Genomic DNA, 21695 nt, shown 5'->3' with positions numbered 1-21695 from the left:
TTGTATGTGGCTTTATTAATTCAAATATATATATATATATTTACATTGTTTGCAAACTGATGTGTGTCAGGTATTAATGCCAAAAGAACAAGCATAACAGGCAAGCCCCCCCCCCGACAAAATGTTTTATTTGTATTGTTTTTTATGCCTAAAGGTGTGGTGCTCAAAACAGGTGGGGCTATGCCAGCACTGATTAAAATATGAATAATTTCTAATTCCTTATATTAAGCAAACCAGTAGGCACAAAAAAACATACGGATAGCCAGGGGCACGCTACAACACTTTACATCATTTACAAATTAAGCATTTGTATTTAGTGAGTCTGCCAGATCAGAGGCAGTAGGGATGACCAGGGATGTTCTCTTGATAAGTGTGTGAATTGGCCCATTTTCTGTCCTGCTAAGCATTCAAAATGTAACAAGTACTTTTGGTGTCAGGGAAAATGTATGGAGGAAAAAGTACATTTATCAGATGTTTTATTTAACCAGGTAAGACCCATTGATGTTAACCTATTTTCCGAGGGCAACCTGGGAAATAGCAGCGTGTACATTACATAGTACAGAAAAATACCAAATACACACAAAATACAATCAGAATATGAAAAACAGGCAAGGACACTAACCCCCCTGTCTTTAATATCATTTGAAGCATGCTCCAGGATGAAGGGGCATTATGTGAAACATATTGTTTCCCCATCTCAGTTTTAGCCTTAGGAACAGACAAGGACAGCAACAACTGAATGAAGACTGTATTGAGTGACTGATCTGGTCAGTAAGGAACAGAGATACAAAGGGAGTTGTCCTATCAATGCTTTGTACACATTAAAGTGTACCAGTGCTTTAGTCTTCTGGTGAAGAGAGGTCCATTGCATAGCAATGCAAATCACAGTGATGGGTGAGTGATCTAGCATTGGTAATGAATCTTAAAGCACCATGAAACGCTGTGTCCAGAGTTTAAGGTACTTGCTGAGGCCTGCATATAGACAATATCAGCATAATCCAGCACTGAACATACTTTTTCAAGGGTTCTTCAAAGAACTTATAGGGGTTCCCCCACAGTTTCAATTTGAAGAACCCCTAAAGGATAGTCCAGGAACCTTTTATTTTGTGAGTGTTGGAGTAAATGTCAGTTGGCTTTTCATAGCCGAGCATTCAGAGGTCAAGACAGCAAGTGCGTGAGAGAGAGAGAAAATATCGAAACACACAGTCACGCGTGTTAATGAGTTCCGAGAGCCGATCTGTTATCCAACGATTAGCCGGCTACTGTCTGACCCCCCCCCCCTCCCCAACAAGCAATATGCTACCCGCATGTGGTCAAATATTTCAGCACTGTTTTTGCACTGCTCTGAGACAAGCAAGACTACTTAATAAACATATACATTTTAAAAATGTTCTTTTTTATTAACCCTGCGTTATAATTGTATAAAAGCCCCTTAGATATTAATTTAGAATTACATCTACTATGGTGCAAGGAAATGTTATGGCTCTGCCAGTATTGTAATTTAGAGATCTGCAAGTATTTTCACTTTCTTCACCAGTTTTCTTACCATTTTGTATAATTGTGTTATTAGCCTACCAGTTGGTGTAACTGTAATGTTAATTCTCTTGAGAAGAGTTTTGCTCTTCACTATTACAATATTAAAAACTTTCAAATGCATTCATGAAATAAATCGCTTTAGCTGACATTTTGCGGTTCATCTGATGAAGGATTGACCCCGCATCTCCATATCGCCTGGGTTGCGCCCGACCGGCTCATCCCCCCTTTCCCCGTTAGGCATGGCGCGCACCCCATTTCCCCGTTAGACAAGTCCGCATGGTCCACCCTCATTATCAAGGTGCACATGGGCGTATTTATATAATGAAATTGAATTCGGAGGGCAGAAATGATTAAATATTAAAATATTAGAGTTTTAAGAATTGTGTGTGTTCAATTATTTGTGACATTGTTGCATTTAAAGCCTATTGAAGTTAGAAGCAATAGGATTTGAAGCAATAGCCTACCCACGTGTGGTCAACTATTTCAGCATCGTTCAGACTGCTTTGAGACAAGCATGGGGACTGGTCTTGATAAATCAATGAGATTTTTATTTGCACTGAATCTCCGTTTGGGTATTGGTTAGATTACAATTAGGTTGTGGACATGTTAGGATTATTTGCTCTTAGTACTAATGTAAACCTTGAGGGTTTCATTTTTCTTGGAATAGAAACACCATGATAATGATCAAATTAATGAAGCTACATTTCTTTAAATCAATCCCATATACTATGTTCTTACAAAGAAAGCGTTTAAATTCTCTAACACAGCCAATATTGAAGACTGACAAATGCTTCTCAAAGATACCCTCTGGTGGTCAAACTAGCATTGATGGCAACAATGGCTGACAATTACATAACGTGCCATAGAATTCTGCGGCAGCCCACAAGGTGTGCTGCAGTATGATGAAACTTTTACAGGACTAATGTAGTAGAAAACATGGAATGAAAATAGGAGAATGCCTCTTCGATGTTTGCAATAAGCGCAATTCTATCCCAGTTGCATGCATAAAGTTAATGCAGGAATGCCTGCTCACAGAACTACTTCAAATTTAGTTTGATTATGAACTGAGGGGGCACTTTGGGGATTTTAGTGTCTCTAATGCAAGCAACTGCACAATGATCACTTAAATCATCAGGGAAAATACCAACAGCCAAGTATTTATGCGGATTGCTAGTTAGAATAACATCAATAAGTGTTATCTTATTAACATCAGAATAGATATCTTTTGGATTGAGTCTTGTGACTACATTTATAATTTGAGTAAAATTCAGTGTATTGCACAGTCCTCTTATAGCCTCAAAGTTTGGAAATAACCAGTCCCAGTTTAAAACTCCCAGTATTGCACAGTCCTCATGGCATCGGAGTTTGGAGATAATCAGTCCCAGTTTAAATCACCCATAAGGACCATGTGATTTTTTCCCCCCAACCACGCATTAGTTCAGCCAGAGAATCCAGGGATTCTACTTTTGCAGATGAGGAGGTCTATAATATCCTATTAAATCCAAGTTAACAGCTGTCCATAACTGCAGTTTCAATGTTAAAAAAATTAACTGTTTAGCCTTAGATAAAGACCTTAGTTCAGTAAACCATTATGTCTTTAATATAGTATATAGTGAAGTAAAAGTAAAAGTTGTCAAAATATAAATAATAAAGTAAAGTACAGATACCCCAAAAACTACTTAAGTAGTACTTTAAATATTTTTACTTTAGTACTTTACACCACTGGTTACATTTACAATGAACAACACAGAAGCTTTTCGGCATGTTTTGTTATTTGTGTATAGCAAAAAAATTGACGATGAAGTTGACTCTTTTACAATGGAGGTGAATGCAAAATAATGTTTGTTTTCCCCAATTCCTGGGTGTGGTCGAAGGGAATTCCTTATTATTACTTAAATATCGACTCGGACTATCTCAACAAAGACAGTACAGTATGAAGATAAGCAGAAACTGCTCCTCCAATAGAAATCCCCAATCACGCTTGTAGGCAATGTCATGGCGACATTGGCTAGCTTAGCTCATGCGCAGAAATACGTCATCGGGTCTAACGTCATCTCACGCCTAACTGTGCATGTGCAGGCTATCAAATCAAATCAAATCTCACACCTAACTGCATGTGCAGGCTGTCAAATCAAATCAAATCTCACGCCGAACTGTACATGTGCAGGCTGTCAAATCAAAGGCACTCCTTCGATATAAAGTTGTTTTTAATGAAAATGAAAACATGTCAGTTTGTCACTTTCACGAGGTCTGAGTAAAAAACATGTTCAACTACTTAAGACATTGGCTCGAATCTAGATTGTGCCTTTAGATTTAGAGAAAATGAACAACATTTTTAAAAATCACTTCTCTCATTGACATCTCAAACCCCTAGTCTGCTCAGTCTGTGTGAAGTCTGGCGATGTTGCGTCTCTGGGTTTAGAAACTCTGATTACAACCTTCAATATGCAGCTGGATTTACTGCGGAGTTGCTCAGTGGTTGTTGGAAATAATATTCATATTTTCCATGACACCATGTGAAGCCTTGAAAATAGAATTATAACAAAGTAAAAAACAATCATTTAGCTGTTAGCTAGGCATGTTGTTGTATTTTGAGTCTTAAAATCAAAGCAAGGTTTTGTGGTTGGAATTGCATTATGCACAGTTGAAGTCGGAAGTTTACATACTCTTAGGTTGGAGTCCTAAAAACATGTTTTTCAACCACTCCAAATTTCTTATTAACAAACTATAATTTTGGCAAGTCGGTTAGGACATCTACTTTGTGCTTAACACAAGTCATTTTTACAACAATTGTTTACAGACAGATTTTCTCTGGATAAGAGCGTCTGCTAAATGACTTAAATGTAAATGTAAATGTGATTTTTTTCACTTATAATTCACTGTATGAATTGTTGACTGTGCCTTTAACAGCTTTGAAAATTCCAGAAAATTATGTCCTGGCTTTAGAAGCTTCTGATAGGCTAATTGACATCATTTGAGTTAATTTGAGGTGTACCTGTGGATGTATTTGAAAGCCTACCTTCAAACTCAGTGCCTCTTTGCTTGACGTCATGGGAAAATCAAAAGAAATCAGCCAAGAAATCAGCCAAAGATTGTAGACCTCCACAAGACTGGTTCATTTCCAAATGCCTGAGTGTACCATGTTCATCTGTACAAACCATAGTACACAAGTATTAACACCATGGGACCACACAGCCGTCATACCGCTCAGGAAGGAGACGCATTCTGTCTCCTTGAGATGAACGTACTTTGGTGCAAAAAGTGCAAATCAATCCCAGAACAACAGCAAAGGACCTTGTGAAGATGCTGGAGGAAAACGGTACAAAACTATTTATATTCACAGTAAAACGAGTCCTATCGACATAACCTGAAAGGCGCTCAGCAAGGAGGAAGCCACTGCTCCAAAACCGCCATAAAAAAGCCAGACTACGGTTTGCAACTGCACATGGGGACAAAGATCAAACTTTTTGGAGAAATGTCCTCTGATCTGATGAAACAAAATAGAACAGTTTGGGCATAATGACCATCGTTATGTTTGGAGGAAAAAGAAGGAGGCTTGCAAGCCAAAGAACACCATCCCAACCGTGAAGCACGGGGGTGGCAGCGTCATGTTGTGGGGGTGCTTTGCTGCAGGAGGGACTGGTGCAATTCACAAAATAGATGGCATCATGAACAAGGAAAATTATGTGTATATATTGAAGCAACATCTCAAGACATCAGTCAGGAAGTTAAAGCTTGGTCGCAAATGGGTCTTCCAAATGGACAATGACCCCACGCATATTTCCAAAGTTGTGGCAGAATGGCTTAAGGACAACAAAGTCACAGTATTGGAGTGGCCATCAAAAGGCCTGACCTCAAACCTATATAACATTTGTGGGCAGAACTGAAAAAGCGTGTGAGCAAGGAGGCCTACAAACCTGACTCAGTTACACCAGCTCTGGCAGGAGAAATGGGCCAAAATTCACCCTACTTATTGTGGGAAGGTTGTGGAAGGCTACCCAAAACGTTTGACCCAATTAAAAAAAATTAAGGGCAATCCTACCAAATACTAATTGAGTGTATGTAAAACTTCTCACCCACTGGGAATGTGATGAAAGAAATAAAAGCTAAAATAATTCTCTCCTATTATTCTGACATTTCACATTCTTAAAATAAAGTGGTGATCCTAATTGACCTAATATAGAACATTTTTACGAGGATTAAATGTCAGGAATTGTGAAAAACTGAGTTTAAATATATTTGGCTAAGGTGCATGTAAACTTCCGACTTTCCAACTGTATTTAGTTTGAGATTTAAACCTAAGCTAGTAACTTTTGACCGACTGGTTTTGTTTGGACAAACAAAAAATGGCAACCGTATACCAAGGTGTTCTGTGGAGAGTAGAAAGTTAAAGAGTTCCAATATTTGGATAATCGTTGTGATTGGAGGATAGCTGTGAGGGTGATCGAATCGGGATTTACTCTTCTGTTCTCCTTGAGCTCATTAATTATAGAATTTTCATATTTGAAGATTGCCTTTCTGCTGTCTCTTTGGTAATGACAAGGCGTGGAGTGGAATGTAAACTAAAGATACTGATACTCTGGTTAGAATGTCTCTGCTGTAACCTATGAAAACCCTATTATTAGCATTGCTACTACTAACATTACTACCACTACTATTTCACAACCAAGCAAGCACACCATACTTTCCTCAGTAAATGTCATTTTTTTGTTTAATTAAATTTGGTAGTAGCTTGGTAGATAAACTAAATTAAAATCTTGTTTGTGTTTTCAGTAGTTAATTAGACAACTTTTTTTGACATCACAATTTCATCAGCTGTTGTATAATATGATATAAAACACAGGAAAATGGGTAGTTCTAGTGTAGCTTAACTTCTTCAAGTGTGAAGTAATTGGTAAACTCTATTTTCAAAGTAGCTTCCCTGTCACGTTTGTCATAACGAGGAGACCAAGGTGCAGAGTGATAAGAATACATTCTTCTTTCATGAAAGAGAAACACTGAACAAAGTATACAAAACAAAACGAACGTGAAGCTATAAGACACGAGTGCTGACAGGCAACTACACATAGACAATAACCCACAAAACCAAAATGGAAAATGGCAACCTAAATAGGATCCCCAATCAGAGACAACGATAAACAGCTGTCTCTGATTGGGAACCAATTCAGGCCACCACAGACCTACATATACCAAAATCCCATAGAATTACAAAAAGCCCTAGACAAGACAAAAACACACATACCACGCTCGTCACACCCTGACCTAACCAAAAGAATAAAGGACAAAGATAACTAAGGTCAGGCCGTGACAGTAACCCCCCCCCAAAGGTGCGGACTCCCGGCCGCAAACCTAAACCTATACGGGAGGGTCTGGGTGGGCATCTAACCTCGGCGGCGGCTCTGGTATTGGACGCGACCCCCCTTCTTTACCCTGAGTCTGCTCTTGTAGCACTGACCCGTGGATCATCGTCGGAGGCTCTGGACTGCCAATCCTCGCCGTAGGCCCCGGGCTAGGGACTCTCGCTGCGTGGATCATCGCCGGATGTTCTGGACTGGGGACCGTCGCTGGAGACTGTCGCCGGACGCTCTGGACTGTGAACTGTCGCCGGACGCTCTGGGCTGGGTACTATCGCCAGACGCTCTGGACTGGGTACTGTCGCCGGACACTCTGGACTGTGTACTGTCGCCGGACGCTCTGGACTGTGTACTGTCGCCGGACGCTCTGGACTGTGAACTGTCACCTGACGCTCTGGGCTGGGTACTGTCACCTGACGCTCTGGGCTGGGTACTGTCGCCGGACGCTCTGGACTGGGTACTGTCGCCGGACGCTCTGGACTGCGTACTGTCGCCGGACGCTCTGGACTGTGAACTGTCACCGGACACTCTGGACTGGGTCCTGTCGCCGGACGCTCTGGACTGGGTACTGTCGTCGGGCGCTCTGGACTGCCAAGGTGCACTGTAGGCCTTGTGCGTGGTGCCGCCACTGGTGGTCCCGGACTTGGGACACGCACCTCAGGGCGAGTGCGAGGAGCAGGGACAGGGCATACTGGACACTGGAGGCGCACTGGAGGCCTGGTGTGTGGTGCCGGCACTGGTGGTACTGGGCTGGTGACACGCACCTCAGGGTGAGTGCGGGGAGGAGGCACAGGATAACTGGACCGTGGAGACGCATTAGAGATCCAGAACATAGAGCTGGCTCAATCCGTCCTGGCTGGATGCCCATTCTAGCCTGGCAAATGCGAGGAGCTGGAATAGAGCACAACGGGCTAGAATAGCGCACTGGAGACACCGTGTGACTCATGCAATCTTCTCATGTGCCCCCCATAAAAAATTATTAGGGCTACCTCTCTGGCGTCCGTGCACCTTCATATCGTCGCTGTTCCTCTATTCTCCGGGATTTATCCTCGTAGTATCGCCGTTCCACTTTCGCTGCCTCCAACTCCTCCTTAGGACGGCGATACTCCCCCAGCTGTGTCCAGGGTCCTGCTCCATCTAATATCTCCTCCCTGTTCCATTTCCCCATTAAGCGACGATAAATAGCTGTCTCTGATTGGGAACCATTTCAGGCCACCATAGACCTACATATACCTAGACATACCAAAACCCCATAGAATTACAAAAAACCCTAGACAAGACAAAAACACACATACCACACTCGTCACACCCTGACCTAACCAAAATAATAAAGAAAACAAAGATAACTAAGATCAGGGCGTGACATTCCCCAACACTGAAATTACTAATTGGGTTTCTGTTACAGACAATATACTCCCCCCTGGGATCCATAGATATCCATTTGGTTTCAAAATTCCTGAGGGGTAAGTGGAAATTCAAGCCAAATTCATAGTCATAGCTACAGATTGGACATATTGTTTTACGTGGTATGTAACACTGTTTTATATTACAGAAGCATGCCATCATCCTTCAAGGGTCCACATGGCAAGATAGTGTACAAACTGGAAGCCAAGCTGGTTAGGGGTTGGCTAAAGACACGCGACTTGGTGAAGGAAATCACCTTTGTCTCCAAGGCTGACTTGAACCATGTCCTACTAATGGTTTGTAATCTGTGCTACCATAAAACTTCAATTAATAGCCCATGTGTTTATTTGCTTCGATCACTGAACACAACTGGTGCTTATTAGAGACAGGCTTTTATTTGAGCCAGATATCTATTTCTTTAATGAAGACAGCTTTTGCTCAATAAAATGTTGAAGACAGCCACTCTGTTTGTGGCCAGTATAAAGATTATAATAAGAATTCCATCGCAGATCAGACTTGCTAAGACTAGGCTGCCTATCATATAGCCCCGATTTCGCGCTTCAGCACCATTATCTCACTTGTTGCGCCTCGTTGTGCCTTGTATCTCCGGTAGTTGAGCCGACCATATCAAATGACACTGCTGTCTCATCCATGGCTATGATGTTGCTCTCCTTTATCTTATTTTGGGTAATATTTACGGTACTCACTAAAGTTCATTCATAAACAATTCATTTAGACCCTGTGTTTATTTGAAACAGGCGTTTATTTGCTGAAATGTGTGCCGATGCCGTCAATTAAAAGGGATAGGTGGATATTTGAGACTCAGCGTTTAATTGAAGTTTTATGGTAATCTAGTCCATTTGAATATAGGATGGATGGATGTACGGTGTTATTCATCACATATGTGTGAAAGTGGATGGTTGGATGTACAGATCCCGGTTTGGTTTCCTTGTGTCATACTAGTATAGAACATAATGTAATTTCCTCATCCTGCGTTCCAGTCTCCTCAGCATGGTGTGAAGAACAAGTCAGTTGGTATATTCACCTCAGGGCATGTCACCATGGATGTCCATGTTGAAAGGATGGGTTATATGCCAGGTAATGTATATCCCAGGTACTGTAATGTAGCAACATGAAAATGACTATGAAAGTGTCTCTCATAAGTGTCCTGATCACACAATTATCTTTCACATGCAAGGCTTAGTCGATATTTGTAATGCCTTCAACATAGCTGTACAGGACCTGTGCCAATGCACTGTTGTGTTGGTTATTTGAAATCTCAGACTGTCTTTAATTTTGTGGTGGCTTTTTCCACTCCAGGTGAGACTGTGAATATCTGTGCAAACATCAAGAACAACTCCTCCCGTGACCTTAAGCCCAAATTCAGTCTGAAGCAGAAAATGGCTTTCTTTGCTTCTGGCAACACAAAGATAGCAGAGCAGACAGTCTGCAAAGTAGTCAGAGAACCTATCCCGTCCAACACCCAACAAAGTGTTGCTGGGTCATTGAAGATACCTGCTGACCAGGACTTGTCCATCCTGAACTGTAACATCATAACAGTAGAGTACATACTAAAGGTACATCCAAGTGTCTGGACAATCACTTCATATTCCGAGAATTAAACAGAAAAGTAACGCTTTAACTATAAGCTTTATGCTCAAGTGATGCATATTAACTTGACATTCGCAGTCACACACACACACAGATCTCCCATTGACGTCAGTGCAAAAAGGCAGGTCAGACATGTGCATCTCGAGTTACGATTTGGCTAAAGAGATTTTGATTAATTCCCAATACTCCTCCATAACATGCTGTTTGTTTTAAAGGTATACTTGGATGTTCCTCTTGCCACAGACCCTGAAGTCAAGTTTCCATTGGCTATTATCCCTTCCTGCTTTCGGTCTGGCCTATCACCAGACAGACGTGTCAGGTTTGAAGAATTCGGGAAAGGTGGTCCAAGCAACAGTGACTTCCCTTGTGATACAGCCTTTGGACCATATCCTCCTGTCTCGGGTCCAGGGGGAGGCCTATATCCGCCTGTCCTGCCAGTGTACCCTGAACCTGCAGCCGTGGGAGGAAGTTATCCCCCTGACCCACAGCCAACATACCCATACCCAACTCACTTGATGGTGCATCTACCTCCAACTGCTCCACCATTTCATACACCACCGACTGCCCCGATGATGCTTCCACACCCCTCTCCTCAAGAGATAGACCAACCCCCATCGTATTGTTCCCTCTTTCCTCCGTCAGCACCTGACACATCACCCTGATACACCATAAACACTCATCTTTGACAGAAGTTTCACAGCTGATTCACTCCCAGTGTCATGTTTGCACATGTAACAGTTTAGCTTCCGTCCCTCTCCTCGCCCCTCACCTGACACCCACGAAGCATCGTTACCCATCGCGCCAAAAAAGCCGCGGCCCTTGCAGAGCAAGGGGTACAACTCCTTCAGGTCTCAGAGCGAGTGACGTCACTCAGTTTTTTACTGTAATATACACCTGCTTTTGAGTTCTGTCTTCCAGGATTTGTGTCTGATATAACATTTTAAAAACTATGTAATGTAATGCTCAGATCACTCATATGGTGCCTTCTTGACTGCCTTTATTAAAAAAAAATTGACTCCAGGTTTGCCACCACAGCAGAAAAAAGAAAAGGAGAGCAGCACACTCTAGGTGCTCAAGTGCAATCATTTTATAACCAATGTTTCGACAGACAAGCTGTCTTCATCAGGGTATAATGACACACAGGTGTCTAATTATGGCCGGGTATGGCTTGATGTCATTGGTTGATTTACAGATCTAAATAGAACATATAAAAAGCATGAATGGATACCATACGATCATAGATACAATGTGGCTACATAGGCCTACAAACATTTACAATGAAACGCAAAATCTCAATAATTACAAGAATGGCTTCAGATCAAAGTCTACTTTGAGACCAAAGGGAGCAAGGGTTTTTAAATAAGAAATCCAGGCAGCCTCTCGTTTTAACAATAAATTGTCAAGGTCACTCACTCTCCTAGGGATTTAGGGAAGTGACGAAATAGACTGGTTCGCTTCCAAATGCGAACCACTCTATTTCGTCCCTTCTCTATATTGGCATCGAACACGTCACCCTCCCTATGAGATGGGGTGAACTTGACAATTTATTGGGGGGGGAGAGACCTTGACAACATTGATTATTAAATTATTGCATCTGAGCTCCTAGAGAGTGCAGCTCTCCTTTTGTTTTTTAAGTGTTCTACTCCGCTAGCCAACACCTCGCCTAAACAGGTGTGCGTTTCTTTCGCCTCCAGATTACCACCACAGTGCCCTTAGTTTGGCCATGCAAAATGTATGCATCATTAATTACTCAGTATTGTTGTGATCTAAGCCCATGTACCAGGACACCTTGCTAACACATATTATGTACAAATTATGTATTCACTGAGATATAATACAGTATTGCACTACTACTGCCATTGTTGTTTAACTAATTAAATATATCACAGGAGTCATTGGCCTATCATTATTTCATTTATTTATTTAAGGTTCGTGTGATATTTCATTGTTTCTATTCTATTGTTCTAAAGGCCAGGAGGGCAAACTCCTGTTACCTATCACATTCTTTGTTCACAGTTTGTTTATGTCAGACATTTTCAGGTGTTTCATGTTAGCCTTCCAATCATCATTATTAGATCAATATTCGTTTGCTGTTAGTTTTGCAGGCATATGACCTACTCCACAGTTACTCAATTAACATAAATGGAAATTATAAATTGTAGCTGTTTGTGCCATTTTCATTTTGTGGTTAGCCAGTGATGCATATACCGTTAACCAGTTCTGATTGGACGCATGAAGCTCTGTTCACACACCCCTCGCCCCTGTGGGGAACACATCTCGACTCCAACGCACATATTTAGGCTGTTGCCACGGGAGACATTGCAGAACCACTTGTCATGGGGAACAGGTTTTGGGGTCCCTGCGTTTTCATACTCGTTTTCCACGGTAAGAACTTGTCAGAAAGTTACTAGCTATCTGTATGTAGTTAATGGGGAAATGTGTTGTTTTTGTCCTTTATTTTTCTATACTAGAAAATATTATAAGCTACCTAGTTTTCTGGTTTGTACTTAATAATATTGTTTGTAGATAGCAAACATAGCTTGTTTGCTAACGTTACAGTAGTGTGCATGCATCTACATTTGTTTTTAGCTAGCTAGCTACTATACAGTAGTTACTGTAGCAGCTCAAAAGTTAGCTTTACAAGTATAAAGTAATCAACAACAAAAAAGTATCAAGAAATCTATTAAAAATAAGTTAAATTGCATTTTAGTGCGAATAGGCTTGTTGTAAGGCTTTAATTCAGCGTTTAGTTACTGTCTCGACTTCACAGAGTAACGTTAGAGATGGTTCTCCCTCATCACTCGGTCTCGTCATGCGTTCTCAAGCCGCCCTCTACCGGCGTCCTAAAGTGATAAACCCACTTCTTATTTTTATTTAACAAAGCAAGTCAGTTAAGAATGAACTCTTATGTACAATGACGGCCTACACCGGACGACGCTGGGCAAATTGTGCGCTGCCCTATGGGACTCCCAATCACGGCCGTGATACAGCCTAGAATCGAACCAGGACGTCTGTAGTGACGCCTCAAGCACTGGGAAGCAGTGCCTTAGACCGCTGCGCCACTGGGACGCAGTTCTGGACGAGGCTAACGACTTTTGAGTGAAAATTACAATTTAGTGCCTGGAAATACGATGACATTGCTAAAATAGTCAAATATTTGGTAGGAAACCATTTTGCCAGCATCTTCATGTCGTTAAATGTACTTTAGACAGGTGGCAATGTTGTCATTAGCTTAGCAAAGTTCGTCAAACAAATAGCTAGAATGAGAACGTTAGCTACTTAGCTAAAATCCGGTGTCATCCCATCAATCTTAGCTAAAGTTATACTGCATCAAAAGTCAGTCTAGCGACATCAAAATGATGACAAGGTTTTCCTATTCATTGTTTGCATCCCATTTAATATCGTTGTATTCCCAAGCCACTGTAAATGCTCTTTTGATGAAGTCTTCGCATCAGTGCTCAATAATGATGCATTGAGTAGAATGCTCAGTTGGTCATCTGTACAAAACGAACGTTCAAAACAATATTGTGACGAAACATGCAACCAATGAATAGCTACCAAAACACAACATGGGGATAATCCCTCCACTGGCCAGGACATTGTTATTTAACCAGCTCATATTACAAAATGGTCTAGTTTATAACATGGCTGTAAACCAGAGCCTTTTAGCCCTGACCCTACACCTTATAGCCAACCTCATCCGACCTGGACACATTTGTTTGTCCAAGGTGCTTTTTTTCCTTTCATAGGCTAATGCACTGTAATGTTATATTATACTGTTTCTCCCATAGAGGCGGCTGGCTTTAGCATCAGGAATGAGCTGCTGGGTAAGTGTGTGCAGGTCCTGGTCCAGGAGGGGCATCCCGGGAGCAGGGTGGTGCTGGGGGAGTGCATCCCTGGTTCAGCGCTGCAGGAGTGGCAGTGGCTCCCTGAGCGCCTAGCCCTGAGCAGCTTGCTCACAGGAGAGTGTCTGAGTGGCCAGGAGCATGATCTGAGTGTCAGACTGCACCACTGTGACCCTGGGAATGAGGAGGGAGCTGGGGCTGCAGGTGGCGAGGTGGGCAGGGAAGGCCAGGCATGGGCCTGCTCTAAGAAGGGCCACCTCACACTGCAAGGAAAGGGGCTTCACCTCAGCGCTCCTCACGTGTCCTCTAAGTCGTCTAAGGTCTTCCTCTCCAAAGAGCGTAGACAGGCCAGCAAGTGGAGAACGCTGGGCAACCATACTGTCTGTGGGAATAGAGCCAGCCATCGCCACAGGTCCACACAAACTGCTGCTCTGCCCTCCTCAACAAGTACCCCTTCCAATATAAACAGCCAACCACAGTCGAGTAAGAAGAACCTTTCCATCATAGGGTCCCATCATAGAGAAGGGATGTGCCTTACGTCATCCTTCAGTAGCTTTCATTATAGAGCTCATTCATTTTCATCATACTGGGATATTTCACTTCACTATTTCACACCATTTTCATCAGTCTTACATTTCCTCGCTGTCAAGGACTGAATTACATTAACACAATTGTACTTGTAGGCTACATGTCTTGGGTCATGGTCACTATTATTTCCATTGTCTCCTATGCAGTGCCTACCAAACAACGTCAAACAAGTTATTCTGTCAGTATTGGTTCTACCGATCTATCTTTTGCCATAGAAATACAGTACCAGGCAAAAGTTTGGATATACTTACTCATTCCAGAGTTTTTCTTTATTTTTACAATTTTCTACATTGTAGAATGATAATGAAAACATCAAAACTATGAAATAACACATATGGAGTCATGTAGTTACCAAAAAGTGTTAAACAAATCAAAATATATTTTATATTTGAAATTCTTCAAAGTTTCCAACCTTTGCCTTGATGACAAGCTTTGCACATTCTTGGCATTCTCTCAACCAGCTTCATGAGGTAGTCACGTGGAATGCATTTCAATTAACATGTGTGCCTTGTTAAAAGTTAATTTGTGGAATTTATTTCCTTCTTAATGTGTTTGAGCCAATCTGTTGTGTTGTGACAAGGTATGAATGGTATACAGAATATAGCCCTATTTGGTAAAAGACCAAGTCCATATTATGGCAAGAACTGCTCAAATAAGCAAAGAGAAACAAAAGTCCATCATTACTTGAAGACATTATGGTCAGTCAATATGGAAAATGTCAATAACTTTCAAAGTTTCTTCAAGTACAGTCACAAAAATCATCAAGCGCTATGATGAAACTGCTTCTCATGAGGACCACCACAGGAAAGGAAGACCGAGAATTTCCTCTGCTGCAGAGGATAAGTTCATTAGAGTTACCAGCCTCAGAAATTGCAGCACAAATAAATGTTTCACAGAGTTCAAGTAACAGACACATCTCAAGATCAACTGTTCAGATTCACTGCGTGAATCAGGCCTTCATGGTTGAGTTGCTGAAAAATAAAACACTACTTAAGGACACCAATAATAAGAAGAGAATTGCTTGGGCCAAGAAACACAAGAAATGGACATTTAGACTGGTGGAAATCTGTCATTTGGTCTGATAAGTAGATGATGGATGATCTGGTTCACGGGTCCCACCGTGAAGCATGGAAGAGGTGGTGTGGGGGTGCTTTGCTGGTGCCACTGTCAAAGATTTCTTTGGAATTCAAGGCACACTGAACCAGCATGGCTACCACAGCATTCTGCAGCGATACACCATCCCATCTGGTTTGCGCTTAATGGGACTATCATTTGTTTTTCAACAGGACAATGACCAAACACACCTCCAGGCTGTGTAAGGGCTATTTGGCCAAGAAGAAGAGTGATGTTGTGCTGCATCAGAGACCTGGCCTCCACAATCAACCAACCTCAACCCAATTGAGATGGTTTGGAATGAGTTGGACCACAGAGTGAAGGAAAAGCAGCCAACAAGTGCTCAGCGTATGTGGGAATTCCTTCAAGACAGTTTGAAAAGCATTCCAAGTGAAGCTGGTTGAGAGAATGCCAAGACTGTGCAAAGCTGTCATCAAGGCAAAGGGCGACTATTCTCAAATATAAAATTATTTTGATTTGTTTAACACTTTTTTTGGTTACCACATGATTCCATATGTGTTACAGTGGGGCAAAAAAGTATTTAGTCAGCCACCAATTGTGCAAGTTCTCCCACTTAAAAAGATGAGAGAGGCCTGTAATGAATTTTTTAATGAATTTATTTGCAAAATATGGTGGTCAATAACATAAGTTTATCTCAATACCTTGTTATATACCCTTTGTTGGCAATGACAGAGGTCAAATGTTTTCTGTAAGTCTTCACAAGGTTTTCACACACTGTTGCTGGTATTTTGGCCCATTCCTCCATGCAGATCTCCTCTAGAGCAGTGATGTTTTGGGGCTGTTGCTGGGCAACACAGACTTTCAACTCCCTCCAAATATTTTCTATGGGGTTGAGATCTGGAGACTGGCTAGGCCACTCCAGGACCTTGAAATCCTTCTTACGAAGCCACTCCTTCGTTGCCCGGGCGGTGTGTTTGGGATCATTGTCATGCTGAAAGACCCAGCCACATTTCATCTTCAATGCCCATGCTGATGGAAGGAGGTTTTCACTCAAAATCTCACGATACATGGCCCCATTCATTCTTTCCTTTACACGGATCAGTCGTCATGGTCCCTTTGCAGAAGAACAGCCCCAAAGCATGATGTTTCCACCCCATGCTTCACAGTAGGTATGGTGTTCTTTGGATGCAACTCAGCATTCTTTGTCCTCCAAACACGACGAGTTGAATTTTACCAAAACAAATTCTATTTTGGTTTCATCTGACCATATGACATTCTCCCAATCTTCTTCTGGATCATCCAAATGCTCTCTAGCAAACTTCAGATGGGCCTGGACATGTACTGGCTTAAGCAGGGGGACACGTCTGGCACTGCAGGATTTGAGTCCCTGGCGGCGTAGTGTGTTACTGATGGTAGGCTTTGTTACTTTGGTACCAGCTCTCTGCAGGTCATTCACTAGGTCCCCCCGTGTGGTTCTGGGATTTTTGCTCACCGTTCTAGTGATCATTTTGACCCCACGGGGTGAGATCTTGCGTGGAGCCCCAGATCGAGGGAGATTATCAGTGGTCTTGTATGTCTTCCATTTCCTAATAATTGCTCCCACAGTTGATTTCTTCAAACCAAGCTGCTTACCTATTGCAGATTCAGTCTTCCCAGCCTACAATTTTGTTTCTGGTGTCATTTGACAGCTCTTTGGTCTTGGCCATAGTGGAGTTTGGAGTGTGACTGTTTGAGGTTGTGGACAAGTTCAAACAGGTTCCATTAATACAGGTAACGAGTGGAGGACAGAGGAGCATCTTAAAGAAGAAGTTACAGGTCTGTGAGAGCCAGAAATCTTGCTTGTTTGTAGGAGACCAAATACTTATTTTCCACCATGTGATTTTCTGGAGAAAAAAATTCTCATTTTGTCTGTCATAGTTGAAGTGTACCTATGATGAAAATTACAGGCCTCTCATCTTTTTAAGTGGGAGAACTTGCACAATTAGTGGCTGACTAAACACTTTTTTGCCCCACTGTATTTTGTAGTTTTGATGTCTTCACTTTTATTCTACAATGCAGAAAATAGTACAAATAAAGAAAACCCCTTGAATGAGTACTGTAGGTATGTCCAAACTATTTTATTTTAATTTTACCCCTTTTTTCTCACCATTTTGTGGTATCCAATTGTTTTAGTAGCAACTATCTTGTCTCATCGCCACAACTCCCGTACAGGCTCGGGAGAGACGAAGGTTGAAAGCCATGCGTCCTCCGATACACAACCCAACCAAGCCGCACTGCTTCTTAACACAGCGCGCATCCAACCCGGAAGCCAGCCGCACCAATGTGTCGGAGGAAACACCGTGCACCTGGCAACCTTGGTTAGCGCGCACTGCGCCCAGCCCGCCACAGGAGTCGCTGGTGCGCGATGAGACAAGGATATCCCTACCGGCCAAGACCTCCCTAACCTGGACGACGCTAGGCCAATTGTGCGTCGCCCCACGGACCTCCCGGTCGCGGCCGGTTACGACAGAGCCTGGGCGCGAACCCAGGGTCTCTGGTGGCACAGCTGGCGCTGTGTGTGTCCAAACTTTTGATTGGTACTGTACATTGTAACAAAAAAATGTATCTGATTTAAGAATACCTTGGTTTGGTCAGTGTCTTAGGCTTAACAGTGGGTGATCCAAATGGCATCTCAGCGTGGTCATATACCACTAGTTCCATCAGGGATTGCATTTCCACTGTCCTTGCTGGCTAAATCTCATTCAGCTAAATTCCCTCCAATCAATAGGGTCCTAATGTGGGCTGGTTGCCAGCAAGTCCAAAACTCTTCACTTGGGGCTCCTGCCTACGCCAGTCCTATGGGGCACTAGTTTAAACTTATGTGTATGTCTTTTGATTCAATTCAATCTGATGGTCCTCAGTTAAGTATTTTGGTCTGGCTTTGGTGAGATGGCATACTAATTGATGAACAGATGACTAAAACAAAAGGGCTATGGCTTTGAGATAATAACTAGGGTATTACTCCTGTGTTATTACACTCTAATGCTGATGTGATGTCCCCCCTCCAGTTCCCGGGGATGATGTTGTTTCCCCTAACACCACTGGAATGGACATTGGGACAGAGCACTCTCATCTGGTTGAAAGCACCATGGACCCTGAGGGCCCCTCAATGACATTCTTCAACACTGAGTATGGTGAGTTGGGAAACCTATTGCCGGAGGGGTGTGGAAGAAAGACTATAACTGCCTTCAAAACAAACCCAGGGTCAAAACACATCTCTCTGCCCCGATGGGCTCTGGGGCCTTCTACTCTGTGCCTTGTCTACCACATGGTGGCGTTAGAGGAGAAGAAAACTTACATAGGAATCTGTAGAGTGGGTGTATTAATGTCCAAGCCCACTCAGATAATTCCAGTTTCTAAAGACCTTTTATATGACGTTCTAGAGGTTTGCTAGAGTTTGAAAGTGGAAAGTGTTTGTTTACTCTGAACTGTCGATTATGGGAGTCTTTCCATCTCTCTTTGTGTGTGTTACAGGGTTTGGCTGGAAAGTGACCATGCTGGTGCTGAGCTCCCTGGCTCTGGTGCTGGGGACTGTCATGCTCTTACTTAACATCTACCACAACAGGTGGGTGCTTATAGTTCTCCTATTTCACATATGTACAAGTATCTATTAATACACGTATGAATTGGATTTTTTAAAATTTGTTTTGCATATCCCACCCTCCCTGAGAGAAGTAAGGTTAAGTGCCTTGCTTAAGGGCAAATTGCAAGATTTTTTTCACCGTGTCGACCCGGGGCATTTTAACCAGCGACCTTTCGGTTACTGTCCCAACGTTCTAACTGCTAGGCTAACCTGCACACTGCTGTCTTCCCACTGTACCACTATTGGTCTGCTGACAAGGGGCCTAAGGGGAAATACAGCTTCCCAGTAGTACCATAAACATACATTTTGGATCCAGTATTATGCCTACTACATTCAAGAATTATCAAATTTCCCCACTGAATCTGAATTATGCTCCAAAGATCCTGTGGTTAGGAAGATGTTTTTCTCAAATGACAACCCAGAACTACAACTTCATCACATACTACAGTAACCACAACTGCTCACACTTTTGCAGAACTACAAATTAATGATTTCCCTCTCCCAGGAAGAAGAAAGTAGTGTGTGTGCTGAAGTCGTACACTCCTACGGGGCTTGTGAGTCAGCCGGGGTCCCCTGTGCTCAGCGAGAGAGCCCCCCTCACTCAGCACCCCATGCGGCCGGCCCACTCTCCCTCGCTACAGCGGGGAGAGATCTTGATCAAGTGGAAGGACGGTACCGTCACCCCGCTGTTCGACAACAACAGTTACCTGACTGACTGAAGGGTGTGTGTGTGTGTGTGTGTGTGTGTGTGTGTGTGTGTGTGTGTGTGTGTGTGTGTGTGTGTGTGTGTGTGTGTGTGTGTGTGTGTCCTTGTAGAGAGAAAGAGAAGCAAAGGGAATCTGAAAATCTATTTAAGAGTCTGAGAGGTGCACAGTGAACACACATATTTCAATGCATTTCAATATAACATTTTACAAGTGTGCTGATGTGAGTCAGCATAACGGTTATGTTACACTTTTAACACAGGAACATTCGGAAAAATATGCACATCCATCTTATCAGGTGCAGAGCAAAAGAAACTATCAAAGAAAAAATGTATGTCTGCAACTCTGGTATGCTCCCATGGTGTTTTAATCAGACAACGGTTAGATCCGAGTTGGATCTTTGCCAGGTCACATTTTCAACCCACACATTTCATGGAATGTCTGGAAATCCCTCACTTCCCTTAGAAGTATCTGGTCTAACTGAGATGAAAGGTAGCAATGAAGTCCTGCCAGTAGATATAGCTGGACCTGGTTGAAGGACCGTTACGGAATATTCCAAACCGCTGATGAACTAGACAAACAGGCTTTCCCTCTAACTAAGTACTCGTCAAAAGTTTGGACACACCTACTCATTCAAGGGTTTGTCTTTATTTTTTTTTTTACAATTTTCTACATTGTATAATAATAGTAAAGACATCAAAACTATGAAATAACACATGGAATCATGTAGTAACGAAAAAAGTGTTAAACAAATTAAAATACATTTTATGTTTGAGATTCTTCAAAGTAGCCACCCTTTGCGTTGATGACAGCTTTGCAGATTCTTGGCATTCTCTCAACCGGCTTCACCTGGAATGCTTTTCCAACAGTCTTGAAGGAGTTCCCACATACGCTGAGGACTTGTTGGCTGCTTTTCCTTCACTCTGCGGTCCAACTCTTCCCAAACCATCTCAATTGGGTTGATGTCAGGGGATTGTGGAGGCCAGGTCATCTGATGCAGCACTCCATCACTCTCCTTCTTGGTCAAATTGCCCTTACACAGCCTGGAGGTGTGTTGGGTCATTGTCCTGTTGAAAAACACATGATAGTCCCACTAAGCGCAAACCAGATGGGATGTCATATCGCTGCAGAATGCTGTGGTAGCCATGCTGGTTAAGTGTGCCTTGAATTCTACATAGATCACAGACAGTCCCCAGAAAAGCACCCTGACACCATCACACCTCCTCCTCCATGCTTCACGGTAGGAACCACACATGCAGAGATCATTTGTTCACCTACTATGCTTCTCACAAAGAAATGGCAGTTGGAACCAAAAATCTCAAATTGGGATTCATCAGACCAAAGGACAGATTTCCACCTGTCTCATGTCCATTGCTTGTGTTTCTTGGCCCAAGCAAGTCTCTTCTTATTAGTAGTAGAGGTTTCTTTGCAGCAATTTGACCATGAAGGCCTGATTAATGCAGTCTCCTCTGAACAGTTGATGTTGAGGTGTGTCTGTTACTTGAACTCTGTGAAGCATTTATTTGGGCTGCAAAATCTAATGAACTTGTCCTCTGCAGCAGAGGTAACTCTGGCTCTTCCTTTCCTTTGGCGGTCCTTATGAGAGCTTCATCTTAGAGCTTTATAGTTTTTGCAACTGCACTTGAAGAAACATTAACATTTCTTGAAGTTTTCCAGATTGACTGACCTTAATGTCTTCAAGTAATGATGGACTTTTGTTTCTCTTTGCTTATTTGAGCAGTTCTTGCCATAATATGGACAAAGCCCTATTTGGTAAAAGACCATCTTCTGTATACCACCCCTACCTTGTCACAACACAACTGATTGGCTCAAATGCATTAAGAAGGAAAGAAATTCCACAAATTAATTTTTAACAAGGAACACCTTTTAATTGACATGTATTCCACGCAACTACCTCATAAAGCTGGTTGAGATAATGCCAAGAGTGCAAAGCTGT

At 42.4% G+C, this 21695-nt stretch overlaps 2 protein-coding genes across 2 annotated transcripts in view; both read left to right on the top strand.

Annotated features, from left to right (window-relative positions):
* LOC135520006 (arrestin domain-containing protein 3-like) overlaps nucleotides 1–11794 on the top strand; it is a 28297-nt gene extending 16503 nt beyond the window's left edge. The window contains exons 2-6 of the mRNA XM_064945342.1: nucleotides 8296–8353; nucleotides 8443–8590; nucleotides 9296–9392; nucleotides 9615–9871; nucleotides 10121–11794. Coding sequence (XP_064801414.1) covers nucleotides 8296–8353; nucleotides 8443–8590; nucleotides 9296–9392; nucleotides 9615–9871; nucleotides 10121–10567 — 1007 coding nt within the window. The 3' untranslated portion in view covers nucleotides 10568–11794. The remainder of the gene's footprint in view (nucleotides 1–8295; nucleotides 8354–8442; nucleotides 8591–9295; nucleotides 9393–9614; nucleotides 9872–10120) is intronic.
* Nucleotides 11795–12187: 393 nt separating this feature from the next.
* On the top strand, nucleotides 12188–20385 carry si:dkey-245n4.2 (uncharacterized). Its single transcript, XM_064945227.1, has 5 exons — nucleotides 12188–12290; nucleotides 13697–14233; nucleotides 18460–18585; nucleotides 18926–19016; nucleotides 19540–20385. The coding sequence occupies exons 1-5, from the start codon at nucleotides 12242–12244 to the stop codon at nucleotides 19751–19753; spliced, it is 1017 nt and encodes a 338-aa protein (XP_064801299.1). The 5' UTR covers nucleotides 12188–12241; the 3' UTR covers nucleotides 19754–20385.
* The last annotated feature ends 1310 nt before the right edge of the window (nucleotides 20386–21695 follow it).

This window comes from Oncorhynchus masou, chromosome 1 (assembly GCF_036934945.1).
Source record: "Oncorhynchus masou masou isolate Uvic2021 chromosome 1, UVic_Omas_1.1, whole genome shotgun sequence".
NCBI lineage: Eukaryota > Metazoa > Chordata > Actinopteri > Salmoniformes > Salmonidae > Oncorhynchus > Oncorhynchus masou.
The sequence above is the reverse complement of the archived record's forward strand: the minus strand, read 5'-3'. Positions and strand labels throughout refer to the sequence as shown.